A 24,940-nucleotide genomic window follows, 5' to 3' on the forward strand; every position below is an offset into this window, starting at 1 on the left:
TTTAAAAAATTAAATTAAAATATCTTTATGAATAGACATTAGTGTTTTTTCATTCTAAACATTTAAGTGCTTAGGGATGCATAGATGCTGTAAATGCCATGCCACACAGATAATATATAGAACAAAATAAATGAAGTGTGTGGACAGTGAGATCTGGCCTAATGAGAACACAGAATGAAACGGTATATCTACTCACTGTTAGTTAATTTTGTTAGCTTTTTGTTGTATTAAATGTCTCTCTTAAAAGTCATACTTTTATCTGGGAATGTAGCTCATTGGTAGAGTGCAAAGCCCTGGGTTCAGTCATAGCACTGTTGACTTTTCAAAGTGAAAGTTGTATTTCCAAGGTTGAGAGCCGAGGTTCAGTTTCCCCACCGTGGAAAGTCGTGTTTCTAAATAGGACCTTTTGTAGACCTTTCTTATTTCTGATAATTTTTCCTCATTACCCATTATAATAAAACTTGCAAATTCAAACACTTACTAGAGTGAGAGGTATTTTGAAATATAGACCTTAAATGGTTGTGGCATATCAAAATAATGAAATATCTATTTCTGTTTTTTTATAACATTTCATTAAGTTATTCTATATCGTAACATTCAGATGTGTGTAGAAATTTAATGAATAGGATTTTAACAAAGAAATAAATCATTTACTGGTATGACTAGTCCTAATAGACACATGCTATTTTCTGTGTACATCTGTGCTGTTTTGAGTTAGGCTCTGCAGTTACACTTCCTGTATCCCTCATGCTATTGCTTTCCTCAAGGACCCATGTTCTGCTTCATACAGCCTGTCATTCTTGATAGCCCATGCCAGTTAGATGCATTGGCATTGTTTGCCACTAGTGATCTACTAGTCTTTATTTTCTACATTTTAACCTTTGTTCTGATTTCAAAAGGTGTAAACTGTACTCTAGTTTTAGGTTCCTGCCAGACTGTCATGGGCTCCTGACAGCTGTCTTTTCCTTTAGAGAACCTGGGTTGGAGTCCTTGTAGACACAGGCTGAGGAAGTAGGACGTGGAGGCTGGCAGAGTGTTCTGCCCACTGCTCCGTTGAGTGTGATTTGAGACTAGACTCCCTTCACAGATGTTGTGCACTGCTTCCCTTGAAGACTTTATTTACTTTAAAGCCTTTCCCTTAATTTGTAGATTTTGGCATTAGTCTTTAACATGTCATCTCTGCAAAATTATTTAGGACCAAGAAGGAATATGTCTCTGGTTACATTTAGTGAACAAAGTGTCTACCTATTTGTTAGCTTCTGTCTTTTATACTTGCTGTTTACTTCAATTTCTTTCTTGAAAAGTTGACCCAAGCAGGGGGCTCTGTTTAACATGGAGACCAGCCAGCTATAAAGTGAGACCCTGTGTCAAAGAGTTTTAAAAAGTCCCTCGTTGCTTTGCTATCTGAAGACATTTAGTATTGATGCTTTGTTAAATGTCTAATATACAGTCCTTGATTTTCACAGCTGGCTGTAAGGTAGGCTGCATCTTCTCTACTTTACAGAAAAGGACCCAAGCCTCACACAAGTTCTAGTGTGGGCTAGGATTGTGACCCATTTTCGAAAAAGTTGGATCTCCTAATGAAGGAGACCTGGCCAGACTTCATGGAGAGTAAAGTGTAAATAGTGGGGCATGATTGCCTTGAGGGCTGGAGGAGGCAGCAGTCTGGCTTATGGCACAACAGGAGAGAAGCCCCTGAGCTGGAAACACAGGGCTGTTGGTAAAGGGAATTTCAAATGTGGTGAAAGGGTGAGAGATGACAGGGAAGGGGGAGGGGTACCTAGAATACCTTGTTAAAGGTAAGGTAAGGATCTTGGAATTAGTTTCTAGGACACTTGGAAAGTCCTGTAGGACTTAATCTCCTGGAGTCAGTAATAGGAGTTAGCCAGTGATTAGTGCTAGATTAGAGACAGAACTACAGAAAAAGACAGGTGGGTTGGATAAGAAGGCCTGGGTCTAGAGGGATGAACAATGATTAAGAAGCAGATGAGATGAAAACATGGCAAGAAGAACCTTTGTTATATGGTGGTATCACTTGTGCTAATGAGTTTCACATTTGGAAACTCTGAGTGCAGCCTGTAAATATCTTTACTTCTGTTTAATCAAGCTAACCCTATTCATGAATACAAGGCAGAGTACTATAAAGCCTGGGTATGCTGTGACAACAAAGAGACTAACTCTGGCTGCTTTTTGTCATTGATATCTAAAATGAGCTTAAGATATGAGACACTTCCAATAATGTTTCCAGACAGTAAGCTTTAACAACTTGCTTTGCCTTAAGACTGAGAAGAAGACTCAGAATTCCTGGAATGGAATGGAAAGGAAGAATTCCAGCAAAAAACTTGATGTTATGTCTTTAAAAGATAAACTAATTTTTAATTTATTATATATATATATTAAGTCCTCATGTATATAATATATGAGTGTTTAGTTTGCCTGTACACTGGACGTAAGAGCCCATTGAACTACACTTACAGATTATTGTGAGCTATCATGGGTGGAATTGAACCCAGAACCTCAGCAAGAGCAGCCATCTTTCCAGCCACTAAAAGATAGAATATTTTGATCTTGCAGTGGGACTGGATGTGTGGCTCGCTCAGTTGTGTGTTTAGCACCTGTGCTTCCTGAGTGACATCCTCTGCTTCCATACGCTGGCTGCCTCTTTAACCCTTTCTCTGCTCTTATTCCGGCTTATGTTTTTTCTGTGCGGGTGTTTGCCTTCTCTCCTCTTCCTGGAGACTCTGAATACTCAGAGTTTAGAATTCTCAGTGTTTAGAATAACACTTTAATTGCTATTTAAATGATTTAGAAAGGGCTGGATGAGTAGGTAGAGCACAGAGGGTTTGGGGGCAGTGAAATATTTTGGGTAATAGCATAATAATGGACATTTCCTAAAATCTATAGAAGTTATGTCACTAGGAATAAGTCCTATAAGCTAGATAATGATGTGTGATTATAGATTAATTGTAACAGATGTACCTGATGCAGGATATTGATATCGGAGGGTATATGCGAGAGGGAGGCCTATTGGAAATCTTTGTGAACTTGCTATGGGAAAGGGACATGCAGACTTTGTCGAGGCTTCTTTTGAAATCATGGGCCAATTAATGCTAATTACAATAATTTAAAAGTGAAGATGAATTAAAGCGTGGAATTTAAGTTTGTTGCTTTTTTTTTTTTTTAATTATACAATCTCATGTGTGCTAGGCTGGCTCTGCTTGAACTCACTATGTAATGGGGATGACCTTGAGTTTGCGATCCTCCTGCCTCTCCCCTCAGTGCTGGGAACTGAACCCAAGGCTTTGTGTTGCTAGACCATTACTTGCTGAGTTTTGTACATGCTAGGCAGTTCTCTATCAACTGAGCTATACCACAGCAGATTTTGTTTTTTGTTTTTGTTTTTTTAAAATCGCACTTATTCTAACAAAGATAATTTCAAATGAGCTATGTGTTATTGTGGGAAGGATTCAGATACGTTTAACAATTGGAAGAAATAAATTCTTGACTTTAGTCTGTGGACATAGTGAATTTATAGTTCACATACTATGATGAATGCCCAGGCTTTGTGTCTTGAAGCATTTTCCTTGAGATCAGACAATACTGTATATAAACCAGTTGAACAATTAGCAGGTCTCTGCTATAAGATAGCAGAAATCTGTTAATAACATGAAATGTTTTCTGTTTAAGTTTGGTGTGCAAACAGCCTTAAAGTTGTGGACTTTTGGTTTTGAGGTTACTTTTACACATAAAGCCTGTAATATACTGTGGGGCACTAAATAGAAGTGAATATAAGGATTTACCTTTATTTAGGAAATGAGAAAACTTAGAGGCTCTTAGTGAGATAAATCTTGGAATTTAGTCACAAACAGCTTTTTGAAATACTGTTATCGGTTGTCTTAGGATTTCTGTTGCTGTGAAGAGACACCAACACCACAGCAACATATATAAAGGAAACCATTTAATTGGTCCTGTTTCAGAAAATTAGTCCATTAACATGGCCAGGAGTGTGACAGGATGCAGGCAGACATGGTGCTGGAGGAGGAGCTGAGAGTTCTACATCTTTCTCTACGAGTAGTAAGAGTGCCACACTGGCCATGACTTGAACTTCTGAGACCTCAAAACCTACCCTCTAGTGTCACACCTCTTCCAGCAAAGTCACAGCTACGCCAACAATGCCCACACCCTCTAGTACTGGTGCCACTCCTGTGGCCAAGCTTTCAGGCAGATGTCTATGGGGAACATTTCTATTCAAGCCATCACATTGGTCAAAACTTGTATTGTTTCCATAAAAAAAAGACTTGTCAAACGTCATCTATAGATTAACAGATAGATGCTTAGCAATTGGATTGTCTCTAAAGATTCTATAGTTAAATTCTTTTTCTATGCTATGTCTGTGCTAGGCATCAAAAGTCTAGTAATTAGTTATGTAATATTACCATTTTTCTTCTTAGGGTTTAGTTAGCCTTCTCCTTATAGATGTTGAAGGGGATGGAGGGGCAGGGGAGTTTCTGTTGTCCGTTTGTTTTGTTTTGTTTTTCAGTTACTCCGACTAATATTTGTTGAATGACTGTGTATCCTTTTAGTCAGTGCTTTGAATGAAGGAAAGGGCTTTGGTAAAGGTTATCCTGTCAGCAGTAACAAAATACTAAACTGATGTTGTGCTTATTTAAATGTTATCTAGCTCTGTAACTTCTTTCAGAAATGGGATGCTAATCTCTAGTCCTTTAGGCCTTCCTGCTCACAGGACTCCCAGGCGTAGACAGGCAGATAATCTGTCATATGAAAGACTCTTAATTGTCATAAATGTGCTCAATTACAGCTTGGAAAGAGTGCTGATGTTAATTGATCAGTTCAGGTCCCTGGTCCCCGTCTAATTTCCATGGTCTTCAGTTTTTTTTTTAAACCTATTGTTTTAGGATTATATGTGGATTTTTGATGCCCCCCCTTCCCAAACAGTGGGTATTTTCTATGTTCTTTAAGTTGCAATTTTATTTTGAGTGATACATTGCTCTTAACCTTACATATTCTTATGCCTTTATTAAGAGTCATTATTTAAACAAAGTAGAATTTCCCATTTTCCAGCTATTCCCCAAGTTTTTCCTTCCCAACCTTTAAGGGTGCTTTATCTATTCTTTGAGAGTTGATGTATCTCAGGTTTTGGTCCTAAATCTGAAGTATTTCTCACATTGGTCTCTCTATATGGGTAAGGTGAATTCTCTCTTCAGCCTAGGTAGGTTCTAGACACGGAATATTTGTATGTTATGTAATGGAGTACTGAACATTTCTACCTGAGTGTTTCATAAATATCTCAAATTTAGTGAGCCCAGAATGGAACCAATCCCCAAATGTAGATGTATGTCACTCATTAATTTTCTTTATTCTTTTGCCTATCTCTGAAACCTAGTTATCTTCAGTGGCTCTTTGCCCTGAACCTCATATCCTATCCTGAATTGTCGTAACTGCTCAAGTATCCCTTTACCTTCTATCTACCCTGCACTGTTACTTTGATCAGGTCTAATCTGTGTTGCAGCTACAGTTTCCTGAAGGTTTCTCCACCTTTACTTAGTTACTGTGTCTTGGTGAACCTGAGCAGTCTGATCCACCTGCTATCATTATTCTTGCCACTTTGAATCATGGGGTAACTCCTGTTTCTCTTTGTGGCATTGTTAAGTATCCCACCCTTCTTAATTCCTACTCTAGGAGGAATCCCAGCTTTATGTGCTGAGTTCCTTTTGTTGATTCTGTCAGAATGCTCATGAGAGCAGATTAAGGGTCTAATTTGGTCTGGTCTACTCTATCCCCACTGTCTTGCAAATGGCCTGTACACAAGATTGCCTATTTACTAAGTCAGTGATTAAATGAAATAACTGTACTACTCTTTCTGTCTAAATTTAGACATTCTAAAAATATGGCTTGTGTTGCTTATCTCCAGGCATAAAACATATGACATGACAAAGTAGTATGTACTATTGCTCTTAATGCATACTTCAAACTTTCTTTTTAAATGTAATTACCTATTTTGATTAGCAATATAGTCCGGTAGTTAACATTAAGAGAGCATGTGCATGTATTGAGAAGTCTCCACCCTTTGCCTACCCCCATTTGTCTTTTCAATAGACAGTGTTACCAACTTCTAGTTTAGTCCAGAGCTCTCTGTGTGTGTGTCTGTCTGTCTGTGCGTATCTATATGCAGGAGAGATATGTGTAATTATATATATCCCTACAGGATAACTGTATAAGATGATAACAATTTTGTTTTCTTTCTTTCTCCCTTTTTTTTTTTTTTTTGAGACAGGGTTTCTCTGTGTAGCCCTGGCTGTCCTGGAACTCACTCTGTAGACCAGGCTGGCCTCCAACTCAGAAATCCGCCTGCCCCTGCCTCCCAAGTGCTGGGATTAAAGACATGTGCCTAGTTTCGTTTTCTGAGATGTACTCATTACTCTGCTGTGTAGCTCAGGCTGGCCTAGAACTCGTGATAGACCTTCTTCCCTCAGCTTCACCTGGCCTCCCTGTCCCCAAGCAGTTGAATACATAGTGTCATTCTTTTTCATGATTACATTTTGTTAGTAACTGAATATACCAGTGTTTTATTTACTCATCTTTTATTGATATATACACTTAAAACCTTTTTTGCAATTACTGTATGAAGGGAGTATATGCATGTGCTGTGGCATGCATGTGAAGGTCAGAAGACAAATTGGGGAATCTGGTTCTGTCCTTCCACTGTGTATGTAGGTCCTGCAGTTACAACTCAGGTTGTCAGGCTTAGAGGCAAGTGCTTTGCTTTTATCTACTTTATCCATCTTGCTGGCCTTTTTTTTTTTTAAATTAAAAAAGATTAAATCAAAAAAAGAAAAAAAGATTAAATCAGTAAGGATTAAAATCCTTGAAGTAGAATCAGTGGACAAAGAATTGTTTATTGTCAGTTTGTTGAAACTTGCTCATTTGCCTTCCAATAAAGCTAAGAATTTACCTTGCTATCTGCAAAGTGCCTGCTTTGTGAGATCCCCTCATGTGGCTTTTCCTTCTAGGCATTGTTCTTAATGCTAACTTGGACTGGAAGCAGACTTTCACTCTCCATTCGAAATACCTGCAGTTGTGTCCTAAGATACCCCCACCCCTGGCAACTTACCTAGGACTTCTGTACTCACTCTTTCTGACATAGCTAGCCTTTAGATGCTATGGGTATCAGTGTTTTTACAAGTGTTTATTGTTGTTATTTCATCCAGAGAGCCTTTTGATCCTTTTTTTCCCCTAGTCACTCCCCTCCCTCCTAGTGAAAATTGAATACCATTGATATCTGTGCATCTGTTTATGTGAGTGGTCCTTAAGAATGCCACAGACAACTATGATATCTGATACAGATTCTTCTGAGAGCCACAATTTTCACTCCCTTTACAGCATTCTCTTAATGGTGAGAAATTATGGTGTATTGAAAAGCTTTCTCTTGAGTTGGGCTACTCCCAGAATACCAGCCAGCTTACTTGATAACACTATTAGATAGCCTCAAACTTTATACGTATAAAACAGAACTCAATAATTTGACTTTAGCCTTTCTGTCCACACTTGAGCTTCCATAAGTCCACTCTTCTTTTGTGTATCTAGATATGAAGAATTTTGTATTTTACTGGAACTATTTAAGAGCTTGAAAGAATGGTTTTTGTCTTAATTTGGCCAGACCCTGAATGCAGAAATTTGAAAAAAAAAAAAATTTCTTAGCTACCCCTACCACAGGTTTCCATTGGTGATACAGCAGGGATTGTGGTGAGAAATTGCTGGGGAAGTAGTAACTATAGTGAGTGTAAGAACACTACTTAATACTCTCCATCTCATGTTAGGATGTGTTTAAGCACAAGAGAAGACCCCTCTGTGTAGCTAGGGCTTGACTGGAGTTTCCTTTGAGTAAGAATTTGAGCCAGAAAGCGTAGGTAAAATGGCTGAGAGTATTCAGCAGGACATCTGTGAAGACTGCTCTACACATTTTGAGCCACCAGCAGAATGTTTTAGCAACATTGGTGTGCAAAAATCTTTTCCTTATCAGAGGTATATCTTGGATATTTTACACTGAAGGAGGTGTCCTTTAAATCTCTTCATTGTTTAAATTTACTTAATAATAAACCTTATTTAGTTTGGAAGCTACGTAAAGTGAGTCTTCAAGCTTTTATGTATTGTGTGTATGGTCGAATATGTGCTACCTAGAGCAAGTTTGTAGGGCTCAGAGGACAATTTGTGCAGTAAGTTGTCTCTGTTCACCTTTAGGGATGTCCTGGAAGGAGAACTAAGGAATCATGCTTTCTTGTCACCATGTTAAGTGGACGTTTGGGTATTTAATAAAAAGTGGGTCCTCTCCCCCACCCCCCGGTTCAGCTGTAATCATAATCATTTTAGATATTGAACTTTTATATTTATTCCCTGTAGAGTTAAATTTTTAAATTTTTACTTACCAAACTCCAAATATACAAAACATTAGTGAACCACAGTGATTTAATACCTTTTAAAAGGCTTTACAATGAACTCTTGCAAATGATTGTTCTACTGTAGAGTGGTTCAGTTATCCCAGAACAACAGGAAACCCAAGCAGCCTTCAGCTTCCAGGTCATCCCAGAGGAACTTTTAGTCCTCTTCAAAACAGTGGACTGAAGTTGAGAAAAGACTGGAAAAAAGCAATTTGTTGTGTGTACTATGGATAAAAGTGTATCTCATTTTATAGTTACCCTTTTTTCATGAAAATCTAAGCTGTAGCATGTTTCCTTTCCCCCCTGGTATCAAATGTTAGGTTTATGTTTAAAGTCTATGAAAGACTGTTAGGTCTTTTAAGTTTGGTAATAACGGTAGCATAAAGGTGAACCAAAATAGAAAGAACTCTTTGGCAAAACCCCATTCCCTAGGGATTTATTAAATAGCAACAGTACAGATAGTTACCAGTGTCAGCTGACACGTTATTTTGCCCTTCTATAATAGTGCTTTGTTCCAGCAGAGCTGTTGATGGGGTATTGCTTATAGTAGTCCTGATTAAGGGCTTTATCCATCACTGCTTAGATTAGTTAACAAAACCTGGATATCAGTTTGTGAGTCTGACTTATGCTGGACCTGCCTACTCACCAGTGCCTATATAATCTGAAAATTTAGCTGATTACTTTCGGGCCTTTTACTTACTAGGAATAAGTCTGTATTTTTGTTGTTAAGCATAAACAGCTGTTAGGCAGTTAATAGCAAAAGATGCAATCCATTGCTATTACTATGTACTTAACAGTGTCTTTAATTTTTCTAAATGATGGTTTTCATAGCATCCTTGATGTTTAGTCTTTCTGCTCTAAGATAATGTTAATATCTAGTAATCTTTTTTTCCCAACATTCTGACACTATATAGTTAATGAGAGTAGATCATTCTATTGAAATGTATTAGCAACAGGTTATCTTTAAGTTCCTGAAGGAGCATGCCTTTTAGGAGCCTTTGAATAAAGGAATATTATCTCTTAACAACCCCCCCCCCAAATCTTAATTAATATAAAATATTTTGCTATGACTGGAAAAATGCACGCAGGTATTTCAATTTATATTCCACACTGGCAGTTGGTTCTTGTAACTAAATATAAAATTGATTAGAATCAATATCACATGTAATATAAGAAGCCAGACAGGATAGTAAGTACTTTCACCTAAAACTCAGGAGGCTATGGCAGGAAGATTTCATGCTCAAGCAATCTTGATTATGCAGCAAACAACAAACAAACAAACAAACAGTAAGAGAAGGGAACAGGGAGAGGAAGGAAGAGACAGATGAAGACAGCGTTTAGCCAGTCACGAGATTCACGTGGCAAAGTGTTGATCAGGACGCTAACTGGCAGGGAAGGACTTTGAAGGCTGTCCTTTCAGATACCTATGTACCAACTGCTTTAGTAACATTCCCCCTGGGAACACCTGAGTATGTAACTGTAAAAATAAAGTTTCCTAATAAAAGCCACTTTGTTGTTCTGAGAATGAATATTTATGTATGCTTTTCTTTCCTGCCTGAGACACAGGCTATAAGATAACTAAGTTTTATTAGCTTAATTTTAAAAGTCCATGCAACAAAACAACAAAGTTGCAAGTAATATAGTCATATTGTTATTGAAAATTTGAGGAGATTGTGAAGGTTTTATTAATAAATAAACTAGAAAAGTTAATGTGTGTGTGTGTGTGTTGCATGTGTGGAGGTCAGGACAACTAGTCGTTGATTCCATTGTGTGGTTCCTGGGGTTAGAACTCTGGTCATCTCCATATCTAGCCTTGTCCAAGAATCTTAATTTAAATTTATTGGAACACAAGGTATATTTTTTATATTTTTTATTATATGGTTGTATATATGTGAATCACTGTGATTTGTGTTTTAAAAGTATGTATATGATTTTAAATCATTTAAAAATACAAATCATCAATTTTTGTCTTTTAAAATTTATCATACCTCAAGTACAACTGCTAGAGTTTTACCAACTCCAGAGGGTTTGGAAATCACCATTATAAACATTTTTTATAATTTATTTTATTTTACTAATCATTTGTTAACTTTTACGTTTTGAGTGTATATGTATAATTTTTATCTTATTTAGATACTAAGGTGTTAATAAATGAGACAAGAGAAAAGTTTATAGAAACATTTTAAGAATTCCTTATGAAATAGTGTTACTTTTGGGGAAGACTTGCCATCTATATTTTCAAGTATAATTTGAATAATCACACACGAAAACATTGTAATTCTAGGTACATAGTAAACAGCTTCTTAAGAGCTGCTGGAATCGCAAACAATATTTTTAATGTTTGTCCTTTTTAAAATAAAACACACATACCTGCTATACGTTAAATATTCTGCTTTTTGAGTGCTTGTCATGCAGTTTTGTCAGTACTCTTGATTGATTTATTTTGGCTCTTGCCTCCTGCATTTGCAACCAGATTATCCTTTCTATGCTAGACAAGGTTTGTGCTAGCCTAACTGGTTGCTGGCATTTCTTAGCTCACAGCTGCTGTGGATTCAGCTGTACACTAGGGAACAAATCATAGGGTCCTGTTCTCAGAGCCCAGAATGCAGTTGTCAACATCTGAAACCTAGTTTTGACAGTTCGGTAATTATGTGAACTTTACAGATTAAAGATCACAGTACCGTAGGCTTGAAGGAGTCATATTGATTTTTAAGTAATTAGAACATTACTGTAGAGATATTTAAGTAGAGTGACTATAAAATGACATTGAAATATAGGTTATAATTTCAAAATACCAGTCATATTTTTATAAATTATCTTGATATTTAAACTTGTGGGATTTACTTTTCCACTAGGTTCAGTCATGAAGTTGCCTTCCTTCCTTCCTTTCTTTTATCTGATAACTTAATTTTGGGTTAAGGAGATGGCTGAATTGGTGCAAGCACAGAGACCTGAGTTCTAGCCCTAGAACACATGTAAAACATAAAAGTTGGGCATTGTGGACTTGTAATCTTAGTACTGGGCAGGCTAGAGCCTACCTGGCCTGTAATCTACCCTACTTAGTGAGTTTCAGGCAACTGAGAGACCCTGTATCAAAAGAAGGGTATTTCCTGAGAGATGACACTAGTGGTTAGCCTCTGGCATTTATATATATATATGTGCGTAGGCACACACACACACATACACAGTTGCAGTAAATCTCCAACTCAATATGCTCTGGCAATGAAAACACAACTCAATTAATATGAATACATGCTGTGTGCCTAGATTGGGCAGACCTACAACTACACTACCATCTTCCCCATCTGTGAGACCCCTTAGAACTTGAGGTTTCTCCAGGCCATGTGCTTCTGCTCGGCTCCTCCTCCTCGTCCTCGTCCTCTCCCTTTTCCATTTTCTCTTTTTCTCTCTCCACCTTCTGTTCCACTTTCCCTTTATCTGTCCAATCATCAGTTCTCCTTTATTTTACAAATTAAGGTGGAAAGCAGGTTTACAGGAAATCACCTGTGTGCTGACTCATTCCTTGTTTGCAGCCACTCACAGGAGAAAGGAATTAACATCAAATATAATTAGCCCTAGGGCTATCAGCAACTACACACACTCCTTGAATTTTGACTCTGTTATATTTCATCTGAGAATGAGTAGTTTAATATATGTGAAAGTGTTATTGGTTCTTTCTCAGTAGAAACATATGAGTCTGTTTCTGGGCAGTGCATAAGCATGATCCATTGGAGGCCAGTGAGCTATTCCTCAAAAGTGATATATGTGAAAATGCTGATGGGGAAACTGTACAGTTATTTAAAAGGGAAGAAAATTTTGTGTATTAATCATCAACCCAAATTCCGACTAGCTTCAGCAGTGTAGGTGATGCAGTGAGTCAGTCTCTTGTGTATAAACAATACTGTCGTCATGCTTGGTCAGTGAATATCTTAGGGTTACTATTGCTGTGATGACACACACCATGACCAAAAGCAAGTTAGGGAGGAAAGGATTTATTTGGCTTCTACCACAACATTGTAGTCTGTCACTGAAGGAAGTCAGGACAGGAACTCAAACAGGGCAGGAGCCTGGAGGCAGGAGCTGGTGCAGAGGCCATGGAGGGTGTTGCTTATTGGCTTGCTCCCCATACCATGTTCAGCCTTTTTTTCTGGTAGAAGCAAGGACCACCAGCCCAGGGGATAGCACCACTCAAAATGGGCTGAGCCTATTCTAGTAACTATGCAACCCCAATAAGCCCGTGTAAAGAACATACAACGCAATTATTATATTTATAAGCTGTACACTTAAGTTAGGCAGATCTACCTCCACACTAATCTGTCACCAGCTATGAGGTCCCTTGTAACTTGCGGCTTTTCCGGGCCATGTGATTCTGTCCCATCTTCCTTCCACCTTTTCTTCCTTAGTCCTTTCCCGTCCCTTTTTCCACTCTGTAAGACCTCCAGCCCCACCTTTCCCTTCTACTGCCCAATCACAGGTTCTAGCCTGTATTTGATTAGTTAGGATGAGGTGAAGGTTCACCTGTGTAGGTGAGCCACTCCTCCTGGGGGCAGCCCCACTTGAGGAAGCAGAATTAAAATACAAACACCACCAGAGCAAACCACAAATTGAGCCTTCATCCATCAGCCACTAATTAAGAAAATGCCCTACAGCAGGATCTTAGGGAGGCATTTTCTCAATTGAGATTCCATCCTTTCAGTTAACTCTCACTTGTGTCAAGTTGACATAAAACCAGCCACACAATGAGCAGTAAATAAGCTCAAATTAGATTTCTATGCAGTGTTTTTATTATTGCTTTCTGCTCAATACCTGTATTTTCTCCCAACATTTTTTAAATGTTTTAGTGCTCATTCAACACTAAGCCAAACAAGGTGGTAAATAAGTGTGCTAGAGGCTTTGAAAAAATGCATTAAGGACCTGTATACCTTGCTAGAAAAAGTTTCACTTGAATATTCACTCTTACTATACAATAACCAAGACCACAGAATTGACTAAAAATCAGGTCTATTTTATTCACATTTCTGGAGGCGTGAAAGACCAAGATTGTGTAGACTCATCTGCCCAGGTTCTGTTGGGCTATACTACTTTATGCATGAAGGGAAAGTGGGGACAAGAAAGTTCGAAGCTGAACTTGCTTAATAATCAGTTCCAGTAGCAGGTTAAGTGAGAAGGGGAGTTCCTACAGATGGTATCAGTTATTTATTAGCACCCCATATCCCTTCTTGGGGCCCGGATGCCTTCCACTAGACCCCGACCTCTGAATGCTTTGCCTGAAGAAGTAAGCCTCAGTATGGGCTTGGGGGGTGAGAAGACAAACCACATTCAGATGGTAGCGTTCTACACCTGACTACTCACTGCCCCTTATACATACATACATACATACATACATACACACACACAAGGACAGTAATCCCATCCCATCTCAGTAGTTAGTCCTTCCAACTCTGAGCCAGAAAGTCAAACAAGTTCTCCACTCGCAAGATAGAACAGTGGGCAAGTCAAAGGGAAAATAGCCCCAAATCAACAAGGAAACCATTTTCAAAGCTCCCAAAGCACCGGGATAAGACCCATCTGCTCTCGGTGCTATTGTTGGTGTTACCCGCAGCTTTCTCAGGTGTTGGATGCTGCTGGTAGCCCTACTTTTTCAGAGGGTCTAGATAGTACTGATTCCTCTTCCATAGGTCTAGTAGGTGCTGTCCTCACACAACACAGGCTCTCCTTAGAGTCCTGTCCTGCCTGGGCTCTCAAGTGGCTTTTCATTTGAAATTTAGGTGATTGCAGTCATCATTGTGCTTATGTTGTCTACACACCTGCAGAGCTTGCACAGGAGACAGCACCAAGGATTTGGCCTATGCTCTTGAGAGTTGTGGCCTGAACTGCTCTTGGGTACTTTAGGCCCCTGCTGGAGTCCTGCTGCTGTGATTGCATAGCTCTCAGGACTCTCACGTGAAGTTTAGATGGAAAAAGAGTGGCAGCCAGCTTTGTGTCACTGTGACAAAATACTTGAGATAATGAAAGATGTTTTTTTGTTGTTGTTGTTAACTGTTTGAAAGTTTCAGTCCATGGTCACCAGGCCTTGTTGCTTCTGTAAGACAGAATATTATGACAGGGAGGGATGATGTGGGGCAAAGGGACTTAACTAAAGACAAGGTGTGAGGCAGGAGGGGAAGGTAAGGTAAGAGGTCCCTGGACAGGGTTGGGGACCATTTTATATTTAGACTACAGCACCCACTGTCCTAATGATTAGTATTCAGCTTCCTGCTTTTGTGGAGCTAATAAGTTTAGCTCAACTATACTTGTAGATGCTTCATGTACCTAAGCTGAAAAATTTCTGAACTTTGAATTCTCTATTTTCTTTTTGACATTTCTTGCCAGCGTTAACAGTATGATTAGAAAGCCCCTTTTGTATTTGGTTTAGAAATTAATTTGGCATTGTGGTGATGGACACAGTACATTCAGGTTCTTTGCAATGAATATAGTAAGGGTGGGATTAAATAAAAGAGTAGGGGCTGGCAAGATGGCTCATTTAGTAAAGTGATTACTGTGTTGGTATTTAAGTAAGTCCTCAGCAGCCACATAAAAAGCTCGTGCTTGCAATCCCAGCTTTGGGAAGGCAGAGCTAGGCAGATCCTTGGAGCTTGCTGGCCTAGCATAACAGCCCCAGGCCCCAGTGAGAGACAAAAACAAGGTGGATGCTTCCTGAGTAACCCCATTGTCATTTAGCCTTAAAAATGAACACACACACATACATGACATCATTGATATTTAGCTTTAAAAATGAATGCACATACACCCAACAATCTGTAGATTATATTGATGCAGCTTTTCTTGTATACTTTTATTTAAAATGTTAATTTCTTTGCCAAACTTGGTGGTACACCCTTTAATCCCGGCACTTGGGAAGCAGAGGCAGGCAAATCTCTTGAGTTTGAGGCTTACCTACACTACAGAACAGATAGGACTACACAGGGAAATCCTGTCTTGAAAAACAAAACAAAGTTAATTGCTTTGACATCTCTAAATGCAGGTCTTTTCTAAGTAAAAATTGACCTAAATCTAAATTCATTGAATAACTGATTTGATTGAAAGTTGCTCCAGATTTGTTTTTCCTGGCTAAGTTTGTAGAATTTTTTTCTCAAGGGAAGCAGTCCAAGAGATCGAATGCTGAAAAGTCAAGGTATTCGTCTCCTGTGCACTGGGAAATCCATACCAATTATTTGTTACTTTTATCTCTTTAGTCGTCGTCATACTTTTAGAACTCATAAACAGACTATCCAAAGAATTGCCGAGCATTGATAATTTAAGAAATGTTTCTATGTCAGGGTTTCTCTGTATAGCCCTGGCTGTCCTGGAACTCACTTTGTAGACCAGGCTGGCCTCGAACTCAGAAATCCTCCTGCATCTGTCTGGGATTAAAGGCATGTGCCACCACGCCTGGCGGCTTTTTATTTTTTAATTCTAGGTTTTGTTTGGAGATTGGGTGTTACATAGAGGCTTGACTTCTAACTTGGCTATAGTCAAGGATGACCTTGAACCTCTTGATTTCCTACCATCACCTACCAAGCCCATTTAAATCCAGAGGCTAGGAAAGAGATCAGCCATTATAAGTCATTCTGAGAGTTTCTGAGATGCCTCAGTGGGTAAAGGTGTCTGCTGCCACAACTTACAGCTGAGTTTGATCTCTGAGATCTACATGGTAGAAGCAGAAAACAGGCTCCTGCAAGTTGTCCTCTCACTCCACATGGGTGTTGTGGCATGTGTGGATTTACATGCATAAACACAAATAAAATGTAATAAAGCATTTTAAATGACTTTAGGAGGCCAGGGTAACTGATACCAAATTTTAATACAGTTGCTGTGAGAAAGGATTGTTGACCTATGTCCAAAATAATATTCAGTTCATTTACAACCAGATTCTGTAATAGTTTGATATTATTAATTTACTTTTTGGAATGGGAAAACTATACAAGCAAGCAAAAAGGCCAAGACAAACTCTTAAGAGGAGTTAGTTGGGAGAGACTATTTTAGAGTAAAGTAAAGCTCTCATGACAGTTGTCTTAGTTAGGGTTTTACTGCTGTGAAGAGACACTATAATCAAGGAAACTCTTGTAAGGACAACATTTAATTGGGGTTGATTTACAGGGTCAGAGGTTCAATCCATTATCATCAAGGCTGGAGCTTGGCAGCATCCAAGCAGGCATGGTACAAGCAGAGCTGAGAGTTCTACATCTTCATCTGAAGACTGCTAGCAGAATACTGGCTTCCAGGCAGCTAGGATGAGGGTCTTAAAGTCCACACCCACAGTGACACCTATTCCAACAAGGCCGCACCTACTAAGACAGGGCCATACCTTCTAACAGTGCTGCTCATATGGCCTGAGCATATAAACTGTGTACCTTGGATTCAAAGATAAGGAAGTCAAGTCATGCTTGTGTGCTTCAACTATGAGGAAGTAGTGTTGCAGATAGCCCGAGAAAGTGCTTTATAGGAAATAGTGCTGAACAAGTTGGTTTTCATAAGGACAGAAAAGGAAGTTGGTTACCATATACACCAAGTACCCAGAGATTTAGGACATGAATATGAACGGGTGTGTTATACTTCTGAAGAAAATATAAGAAACCGTCTTAAGTGATCTCAGTCTGGTGAAAAAATTTATACAAAAAAGATAATTATAAAAAAGTTTGTTCTTAGAGGTATGCGTTGGTAAAAATGATGAAAGCTTCAGATTGCATGGTTTCCAGTTAATCTGGTCATGTGGCAAAAAGCAAATATCACCTCATCTTGCTACATTTTACTTTCTCTAGAGTTTAGTGTTAGCTGGTAGATCTGGTTGGTTTTGTTTTAAACTAGATTTATGCATTTAAAATTTTTTAATGCGTACTTTGCCTGCATGTATGTCTGAGGGCAACTTGCATGCCTGGTGTGCACCCCTGGAACGGGAGTTCCAGATGGTTGTAAACCACCATATGGGTGCAGAGCCATCCATCTCTCTAGTCCCCACCTGGCTGTTTCGTATTTTAAGGCTTTCTGCATCTCTGCCTCGGCAATTGGGGTTTCAGATGTCCCAATGACTTGAAACCAGCTCATGCTGGGTGTTCTTGATTTTCTTTATTTTCTCTTTATTGCCAATCTGTGTAGGCTGTTTCTAGAGGTTCAAGACTTTGCCACTGTGATTTATTGTATGAATACTTCATATTTTGCTTTATATCTCATCACACCTAGTTATTAGTGTAGAAGCCCCTCTTAAAACTTGGAATGTGGAAATGGTGCAGTAGGAATGGTAAGCAGTAGGAATATTTTTATTGGCACGTGTATTCCATTTTCAGTTGTGTTCATCACGGCGTAATTTTACAGACCCAGTCATTCATACTCCTCTGCCCCTACCATAGCCTCTCCACTTCCTGCTGGTTGTTCTTTGTTATCTTGCTCTGAGACAAGTTCTTGCTACATACATACAGTTCAGACGAACCCGGAACTTGCTCTATGTCTCAGTTGTAGTCTTCCTGCCTCTGATCTCTGAGTGCCACTGTGCCCATCAGGGGGGGTGTTTTCATCAGGGTATCTAGTATCCAGACAGACTTTCCTGGGGCCCAGGTTGTCTCCTTTCTTGCTGTTGATGGAACACTGACAATGTCTCTTACCTTTCCCAAAACTTGTTACTGTGATTAATGGTTATTACTTTATGAGATTACCAGAGATGGTATGGGCCAGGGTAGCTGTTGGGTCAGCCTGTACTCAGGTTGGATAAAGCAGTGATAGATCCTCCCAGGCTGATGGCGACTAGGTTTCCCCCGGGATGACTTCTCATGTCACTCTTGAGACCATTCCCCATTGTCACTTCCGGTTCAACTCATTTTCTGTTTTCATGATCTTGTTAGATGTCGTAGGCACACTGCTTTGGCATCCCTAAGGAAGACCTTCTTCCATTGCAGGAGAACAGTTAACTGATGACCTGAGCTTATCAGAAGCTCCACAGTCCTTATCTTTTGGCTGAGTACTGAACATTTCTTGGGAAACATGGTGTAGTGGCTATTCCTGGTTGTCAACTTGACTATATTTGGAATGAACTACAATCCAGAATTTGAAGGCTCACCAGTGACCCTATTCTGGAGGCTGGGAGATAGAAGTTTCTGATCTGGATCTTGGTATGGAGATCTTGAGCCATAGTGGCCATGGATTTCAGAAGATTAAGACAGGGGATCTCCGAGTTCAAGGTCATCGCCCGCTTGCCTTGTGGGACTGAGTAGCTGCTAGATTCTTGGACTTCCATTCACAGCTACTACTGAACCATTGTTGGGAGTTGAACTGCAGACTAAGTCATCAATAAATTCCTTTACTATATACAGACTATCCATAAGTTCTGTGACTCTAGAGAACCCTGCCTAATACACATGGCATAGGTAGCTAGTGTGCCTGTTTAACCCAGGGCAGGACTCCTCTAGTGTGAAGCCCCTTACTGCATTGAGCACAGTCCTGTTTGCTCTGTGGGGAGGTCTGAGGCTTCCTCTGCTTGATGCTGCTGCATCATGTCAACAACCTTGGCTTCACAGGTGTCAGATTTCCAACATGGCTTTCCATGCCAGTCTTTCTCTTCCTCTTAATGTTACAGTAAATCTCGTCTAATCTTTTCTTACTGTCTCTCAGAGGACCCAGTTGATGCATCCTTCTCTAGTTATTTACCTCATTTCCTCTGATTGAAATGAAGATTAAAAAAAAATTGCATTTAGTATATTTGTGTTTGGGGGAGGCAACTTGTGGGAGTTGCGTCTTTCCTTCTATCATGTGGGTCCCAGGAATCAAGCTCACGAGCTCAGGGCATCAGACTTGGTGGCAAGTGCCTTAACATGCTGAGCTATCTCCTCCAACCATTCTTTCCCAACTTGTCTGTTTTGGTTCTCCCCATTATTTCATAGTGATTGTCTCTGTCCATCTGGGAGCCCTGCTTCCTCTCTAGTGACCACTGGGAGAAAATGGCAACGACTAGTCAGTTGTTTTCACACCGCTGACGTTTAAGTCCTTCACTTAGCATTTTTCAGAGGAGAGATAATAGAGACAGTATTGTCTGAGATGAGATCAGTCAGTAGTCACTCTAGTAAGGGATAAATGAAGTTAGAAGTTATAAGATCAGATAGTTTTTTAAGGGGGAGGTAGTTATTAAAAGAGTATTGGCTGGGCATGATGGTGCATGCCTTTAATACCAGCACTTGGGAGGCAGAGGCAAGAAGATAAACTGAGTTTGAGGCCCACCTGGTCTGCATAGCAAGTCCCAGGCCAGCCAGGGCAACAGTAAGATGCTGTTTTAGTAGTTAATTGATAGACTAACATTTTTGTCCTTTACTCAGAATGGGCACTGTTGAAAGATTTTTGAGCAAAAATGTGACTCTGTGCATATGTGCGTGTGTGAGAATTTGTGTATGTGTGTATGGCACCCAGTAGAATTGGTTATTTATTTGGTAGTGTAAAGAAAGTGGAGATGATTTCACCCTCCCTCCACTTTATTCCCCAGAGACAGGGTCTCTGGGCCTGGACCTGAGCTTAGATCCAGCAAGCCTGCTACCGCTCCATGGCCAGCAGTGTTAGGTTCACAGGTACATGACCATACTTTGCTTTTTATGAGTTCTAGGGATTTGAACTCAGGTTCTTCAGCTTGTACAGCAAGTGCTCCAGCCTTCCTGTTTATTTTTTGTTTTGTTTTGTTTTGTTTTGAAATAAGTTCCCATCTGGCCTGGAGCTCAGGCTGTTCTCAGACTTGCAGTAATCCTTGTGTGTCAGTTTCCCTAGTGCTGATACTACAAACATGCACTGCTATACTCAGCTATAATTAAGTTTAAACCAAAATCATGGTGGTTGATGTGTGGAGAACAGAATGGAGGGCAAAACGGTCAGAAACGGAGACGAGTTGAGAGAGTAGTGCAGTCATATCATACAGTGATGCAAATCTGTCTGTGGCTGGTTTTGTCTTTTGGTAGCTTCATACATTCATGCAGTGAATTTTGCTCATTCTCTTACACATCCCTTCTACTTTGCTGTCATCCTCCTCTACTGTTAAATTATTCTTCCCAACAAGTCACCTCCCCCTTGTTTCTATGTCTTTCTGTGTGTATGACTCACTGAGTGAACCAGAGTTGTAACAAGACATCGATATCTACAACCAAGTAGTAGAATTAAAATTAATGCTTAGTATTGACCATAGAGAAGAATAAAGTCTTGTGGTTGGAAACCTAAGTGGAAGGCAATTTGTTGTGTTTACTCTTTTTAGTGTGTGTGTGTCACTCACACACACATGAGTACTTACAAAGTTTGTTAGATTGTCTGGAGTTAGAGTTACAGTTTGGAGCCACCTGCTACGGGTGCTGCAAGTGCTCTTAACTGGTGTTCTTTCTCTATAACCCTTAATTACACTTAATAAAGGAGTATCTAAATCATGCTGTCTGTGGAACTGATAAAATTAATAGCCTAGCTTGTGTGTGTGTGTGTGTATGTGTGTGTGTGTGTGGTGTAAGCAGCAGTTTGTGTGTGTGTGTTTAAAAAATAACAAAAAACAAATGTGGTTTGCATATTTCTGTAATCCTAGCACTTAAGAAGCACAACAGGGAAACTGGAGATCAGATATTCAGAGTCATACTCAGCTGCATAGTAAATTCAAATCCCCTGTCTTGATCAGTGTATCAGTTGCTGTATTAGTTCTCTAGAGTCACCAACCATATGGAATCTCTATATTGAAGGAGTTTATTATGATGACTTACAGTCTGTAATCCAACTCCCCAACAATGGTCAACTGTGAATTGGAAGTCCAAGAACCTAGTCATTGCTCAGTCCCACAAGGCTAGTTGTTTCAGCTGATCTTCTGTAGAAGTAGATTCCAACAGATGTGCATAAAGGTTTAGTTAGCTGTCAATGTGACCATTTTTCAGGGAGACTTTGTTCTTAACAAATATTCTAAGTTTCTGGACTTGATGTTATGAACCTAATGGACAAAGTTTATTTTTGTAAAAATTCCTTGTAAGGATGGTAAGATCATACACACATGACTATGTTATGTGCATATATGTGTGTATGCACATTGCTAAGTTGTATGTAGTTAACCATATCTTAAGAATGCTATCATTTATTGCTTTTAAAATATGTTTTTTCCTACTTAGGCCGAATACACCAAGCAATGGTAACATCTTTAAATGAAGATAATGAAAGTGTAACTGTTGAGTGGATAGAAAATGGAGATACGAAAGGCAAAGAGGTACGGTTGCTAAGTAAACATCATTTCTAGTCAAGGTTCTGAATACAAATGAAACATAAAGCCATTAATTTTTTTAAAAATTTTTATTAGGTATTTTCCTCATTTACATTTCCAATGCTATCCCAAAAGTCCCCCATACCCTCCCCCCTACCCCCCTACCAACCCACTCCCACTTTTTGGCCCTGGCGTTCCCTGTACTGGGGCATATAAAGTTTGCAAGTCCAATAGGCCTCTCTTTCCAGAGATGGCCAACTAGGCCACCTTTTGATACATATGCAGCTAGAATCAAGAGCTCTGGGGTACTGGTTAGTTCATAATGTTGTTCTACCTATAGGGTTGCAGACCCCTTTAGTTCCTTGGGTACTTTCTCTAGCTCCTCCATTGGGGGCCCTGTGATCCATCTAATAGCTGACTGTAAGCATCCACTTATGTGTTTGCTAGGCCTTGGCGTAGTCTCACTAGAGACAGCTATATCAGGGTCCTATCAGCACAATCTTGCTAGTGTATGCAATGGTGTCAGCGTTTGGAGGCTGATTATGGGATGGATCCCTGGATATGGCAGTCTCTAGATGGTCCATCCTTTTGTCTCAGCTCCAAACTTTGTCTCTGTAACTCCTTCCATGGGTGTTTTGTTCCCAATTCTAAGAAGGGGCAAAGTGTCCACACTTTGGTCTTCATTCTTCTTGAGTTTCATGCGTTTAGCAAATTGTATCTTATATCTTGGGTATCCTAAGTTTTGGGCTAATATCCACTTATCAGTGAGTACATATCATGTGAGTTCTTTTGTGATTGGGTTACCTCACTCAGGATAATGCCCTCCAGGTCCAACCATTTGCCTAGGAATTTCATAAATTCATTCTTTTTAATAGCTGAGTAGTACTCCATTGTGTAATTGTACCACATTTTCTGTATCCATTCCTCTGTTGAGGGACATCTGGGTTCTTTCCAGCTTCTGGCTACTATAAATAAGGCTGCTATGAACATAGTGGAGCATGTTTCTTTCTTACTAGTTGGAACATCTTCTGGATATATGCCCAGGAGAGGTATTGCGGGATCCTCTGGTAGTACCATGTCCAATTTTCTGAGAAACCGCCAGACTGATTTCCAGAGTGGTTGTACAAGCTTGCAATTCCACCAACAATGGAGGAGTGTTCCTCTTTCTCCACATCCTCAAAACCATTAATTTTATATGATGTAGATATTCTCTCCTTTAAGAGCTTTCAAATAGAAATTGGAGAGATGATCAATGGGTGAGACTAATGGAGAACCCTGGTTTAATTTCCAGCCCCAGCATGGTGGTTCACAGCCATCTGTAAATAGTCCCGGGGGATTCAACACTTTTCTGGTGTTTTAGGGCACCAAATATGCATGTGGTATGCAGACATTCACGCAGGCAAAACACCTGTATATTAAAAACATTTTTTTTAAATGCATTGTAAAAATTAGCTCAAAGGAAATGTCTGCTCTCTATACATCATCTGTCCGTTAGCTCAGGGCACAGAACTTGAAAGTTGCTATATATAAGTAACAATTGTGTAGTTTTGAAGGTCATGGTTTACTAACAGTTCTTAGAATGAAGTATAGAATCTCTGTGGACTATTGTTCTGAACAGTCTCCTTTACCAAGTGTGTAGAACTGTAGGTGAGGTCATTTGCTCTATAACGTCCATGTGTTTGTTTACACAGATTGACTTGGAAAGCATCTTTTCACTTAACCCTGACCTTGTACCTGATGAAGACATTGAGCCCAGTCCAGAAATACCTCCACCCTCGTCATCCTCAAAAGTTAACAAAATTGTAAAGGTTAGTTAGGGGCAAGTGCACATGTGTGTGTGCTGATTGAGGCTGGTAGGTGATGAAGAATATGTATAGTATGTCTAAGTATTGATTGGTTCATTTTTTAAAAGTTTTTTCCACCATTTGTATCAGTGCAGGTCATATGTACCTTCATAAGTCACGTTGTCCAGTTCACAATTCAGAACATTCTTTAGATCAGATCATAAAATATCTTGATCATAAAATAATTAGAATTTTTTTGGCATTGATAGCTTCTCTGGAGAGATGAGTAAAAGCTATTTTCTTGTCAGTGTTGAATGAAAACGTACAAGATAGCTTTTTATTAAGAATAATAAATATTCTGGCTTCCCCGGGAGTGGTGGCGCACACCTTTAATCCCAGCACTTGGGAGGCAGAGGCAGGCGAATTTATGAGTTCGAGGCCAGCCTGATCTACAGAGTGAGTTTCAGGACAGCCAGGGCTACACAGAGAAACCCTGTCTCGAAAAAAAACAAAAATAAAACAAAAAACATTCTGGTTTCTAATTTTAAAATGATGAGAAATGGTAAGCGTAGTTTGCCTACCTGTGTGTTGTTGAGGAGAAACTTTAGAGTAATGCTGCGTCCTCCGTAGCAGCTGTAGCTCTGCAGAGTAAAGATCCATTAAAGGCAGCTCTGCTTCCTTCTCTTGAAACTCTGACCTGTTAGTAGACTGCATGAAAATAAAACCAGAGAGTCCTGCCAAGTTGTTGAACCTGGACTTCTTAACGTTTGATTAAATGGCATCTACTGATTCTGCCTTGTGCAGGTACTGTGTTGGAACACACAGATGAGTTTGACGTGGCTTGCAATGTATAGGAAATCCATATTTTACAAGGAAAACATGCATAAACATGCAAATGTATTATAGAGACTTAACCATCTATTCTGTTTTGAAATTACATATGTGAGTGTAAATCAACGTTTCTGTTTGTATAACAAACAAAGTGAGAGTTACTGCGAAAGGTCCTTAATATGCATGGAATGTTTCCATATACAGCTTCAGAGCCTTAATGTCTTGGCATAGTTTTATCTGCCACTTCCCAGTCCATGTTAAATTCAAGCCCAATAATTCTCCCTTGCCTTGGCCTCCTACCACTGCGCTCTCATATACCTCCAGGCCTTAGGGTGTGGTTAATCTTTGCTTTCCTTTCAAATTACTTGCTGAAGTTTAAAAATTTTGGTTTCTGGGCTCCACTTTGGGAGATAATAACACTCTCCAAATAATACCTAATCTAATTTGAATGTGTGATTGAATATAACTAAATTATTTGCTGTGTGTTTGTTTTTTAAGTAAATTCACTCTTAGTATCTATATAAATTGGAAATGAGTTGGTTGCCTTAATCTCTGCAGTAGTCAAGTCTTTGAAACCTGTAATGAATTCTTTTTAGGATAACTGGCCATGTTTGTTTCATAGTAATTTGACACTTGATCTG

General features: G+C 39.4%; 1 protein-coding gene across 8 annotated transcripts in view; it reads left to right on the forward strand.

The window, feature by feature from the left end:
* Positions 1-24,940, forward strand: part of Kif2a (kinesin family member 2A) — a 61,888-nt gene that overhangs the window by 7,117 nt on the left and 29,831 nt on the right. For all 8 annotated transcript variants that reach the window (XM_021180271.3, XM_021180272.3, XM_029468318.2 and 5 more), the window contains 2 exons: positions 21,596-21,690; positions 23,376-23,492. In XM_021180271.3, the coding sequence (XP_021035930.1) occupies positions 21,596-21,690; positions 23,376-23,492 (212 nt within the window). The remainder of the gene's footprint in view (positions 1-21,595; positions 21,691-23,375; positions 23,493-24,940) is intronic.

The sequence above is a fragment of the Mus caroli genome, unplaced genomic scaffold, assembly GCF_978045245.1.
Source record: "Mus caroli unplaced genomic scaffold, Mus_caroli_1 scaffold_15, whole genome shotgun sequence".
NCBI classification, from domain to species: domain Eukaryota; kingdom Metazoa; phylum Chordata; class Mammalia; order Rodentia; family Muridae; genus Mus; species Mus caroli.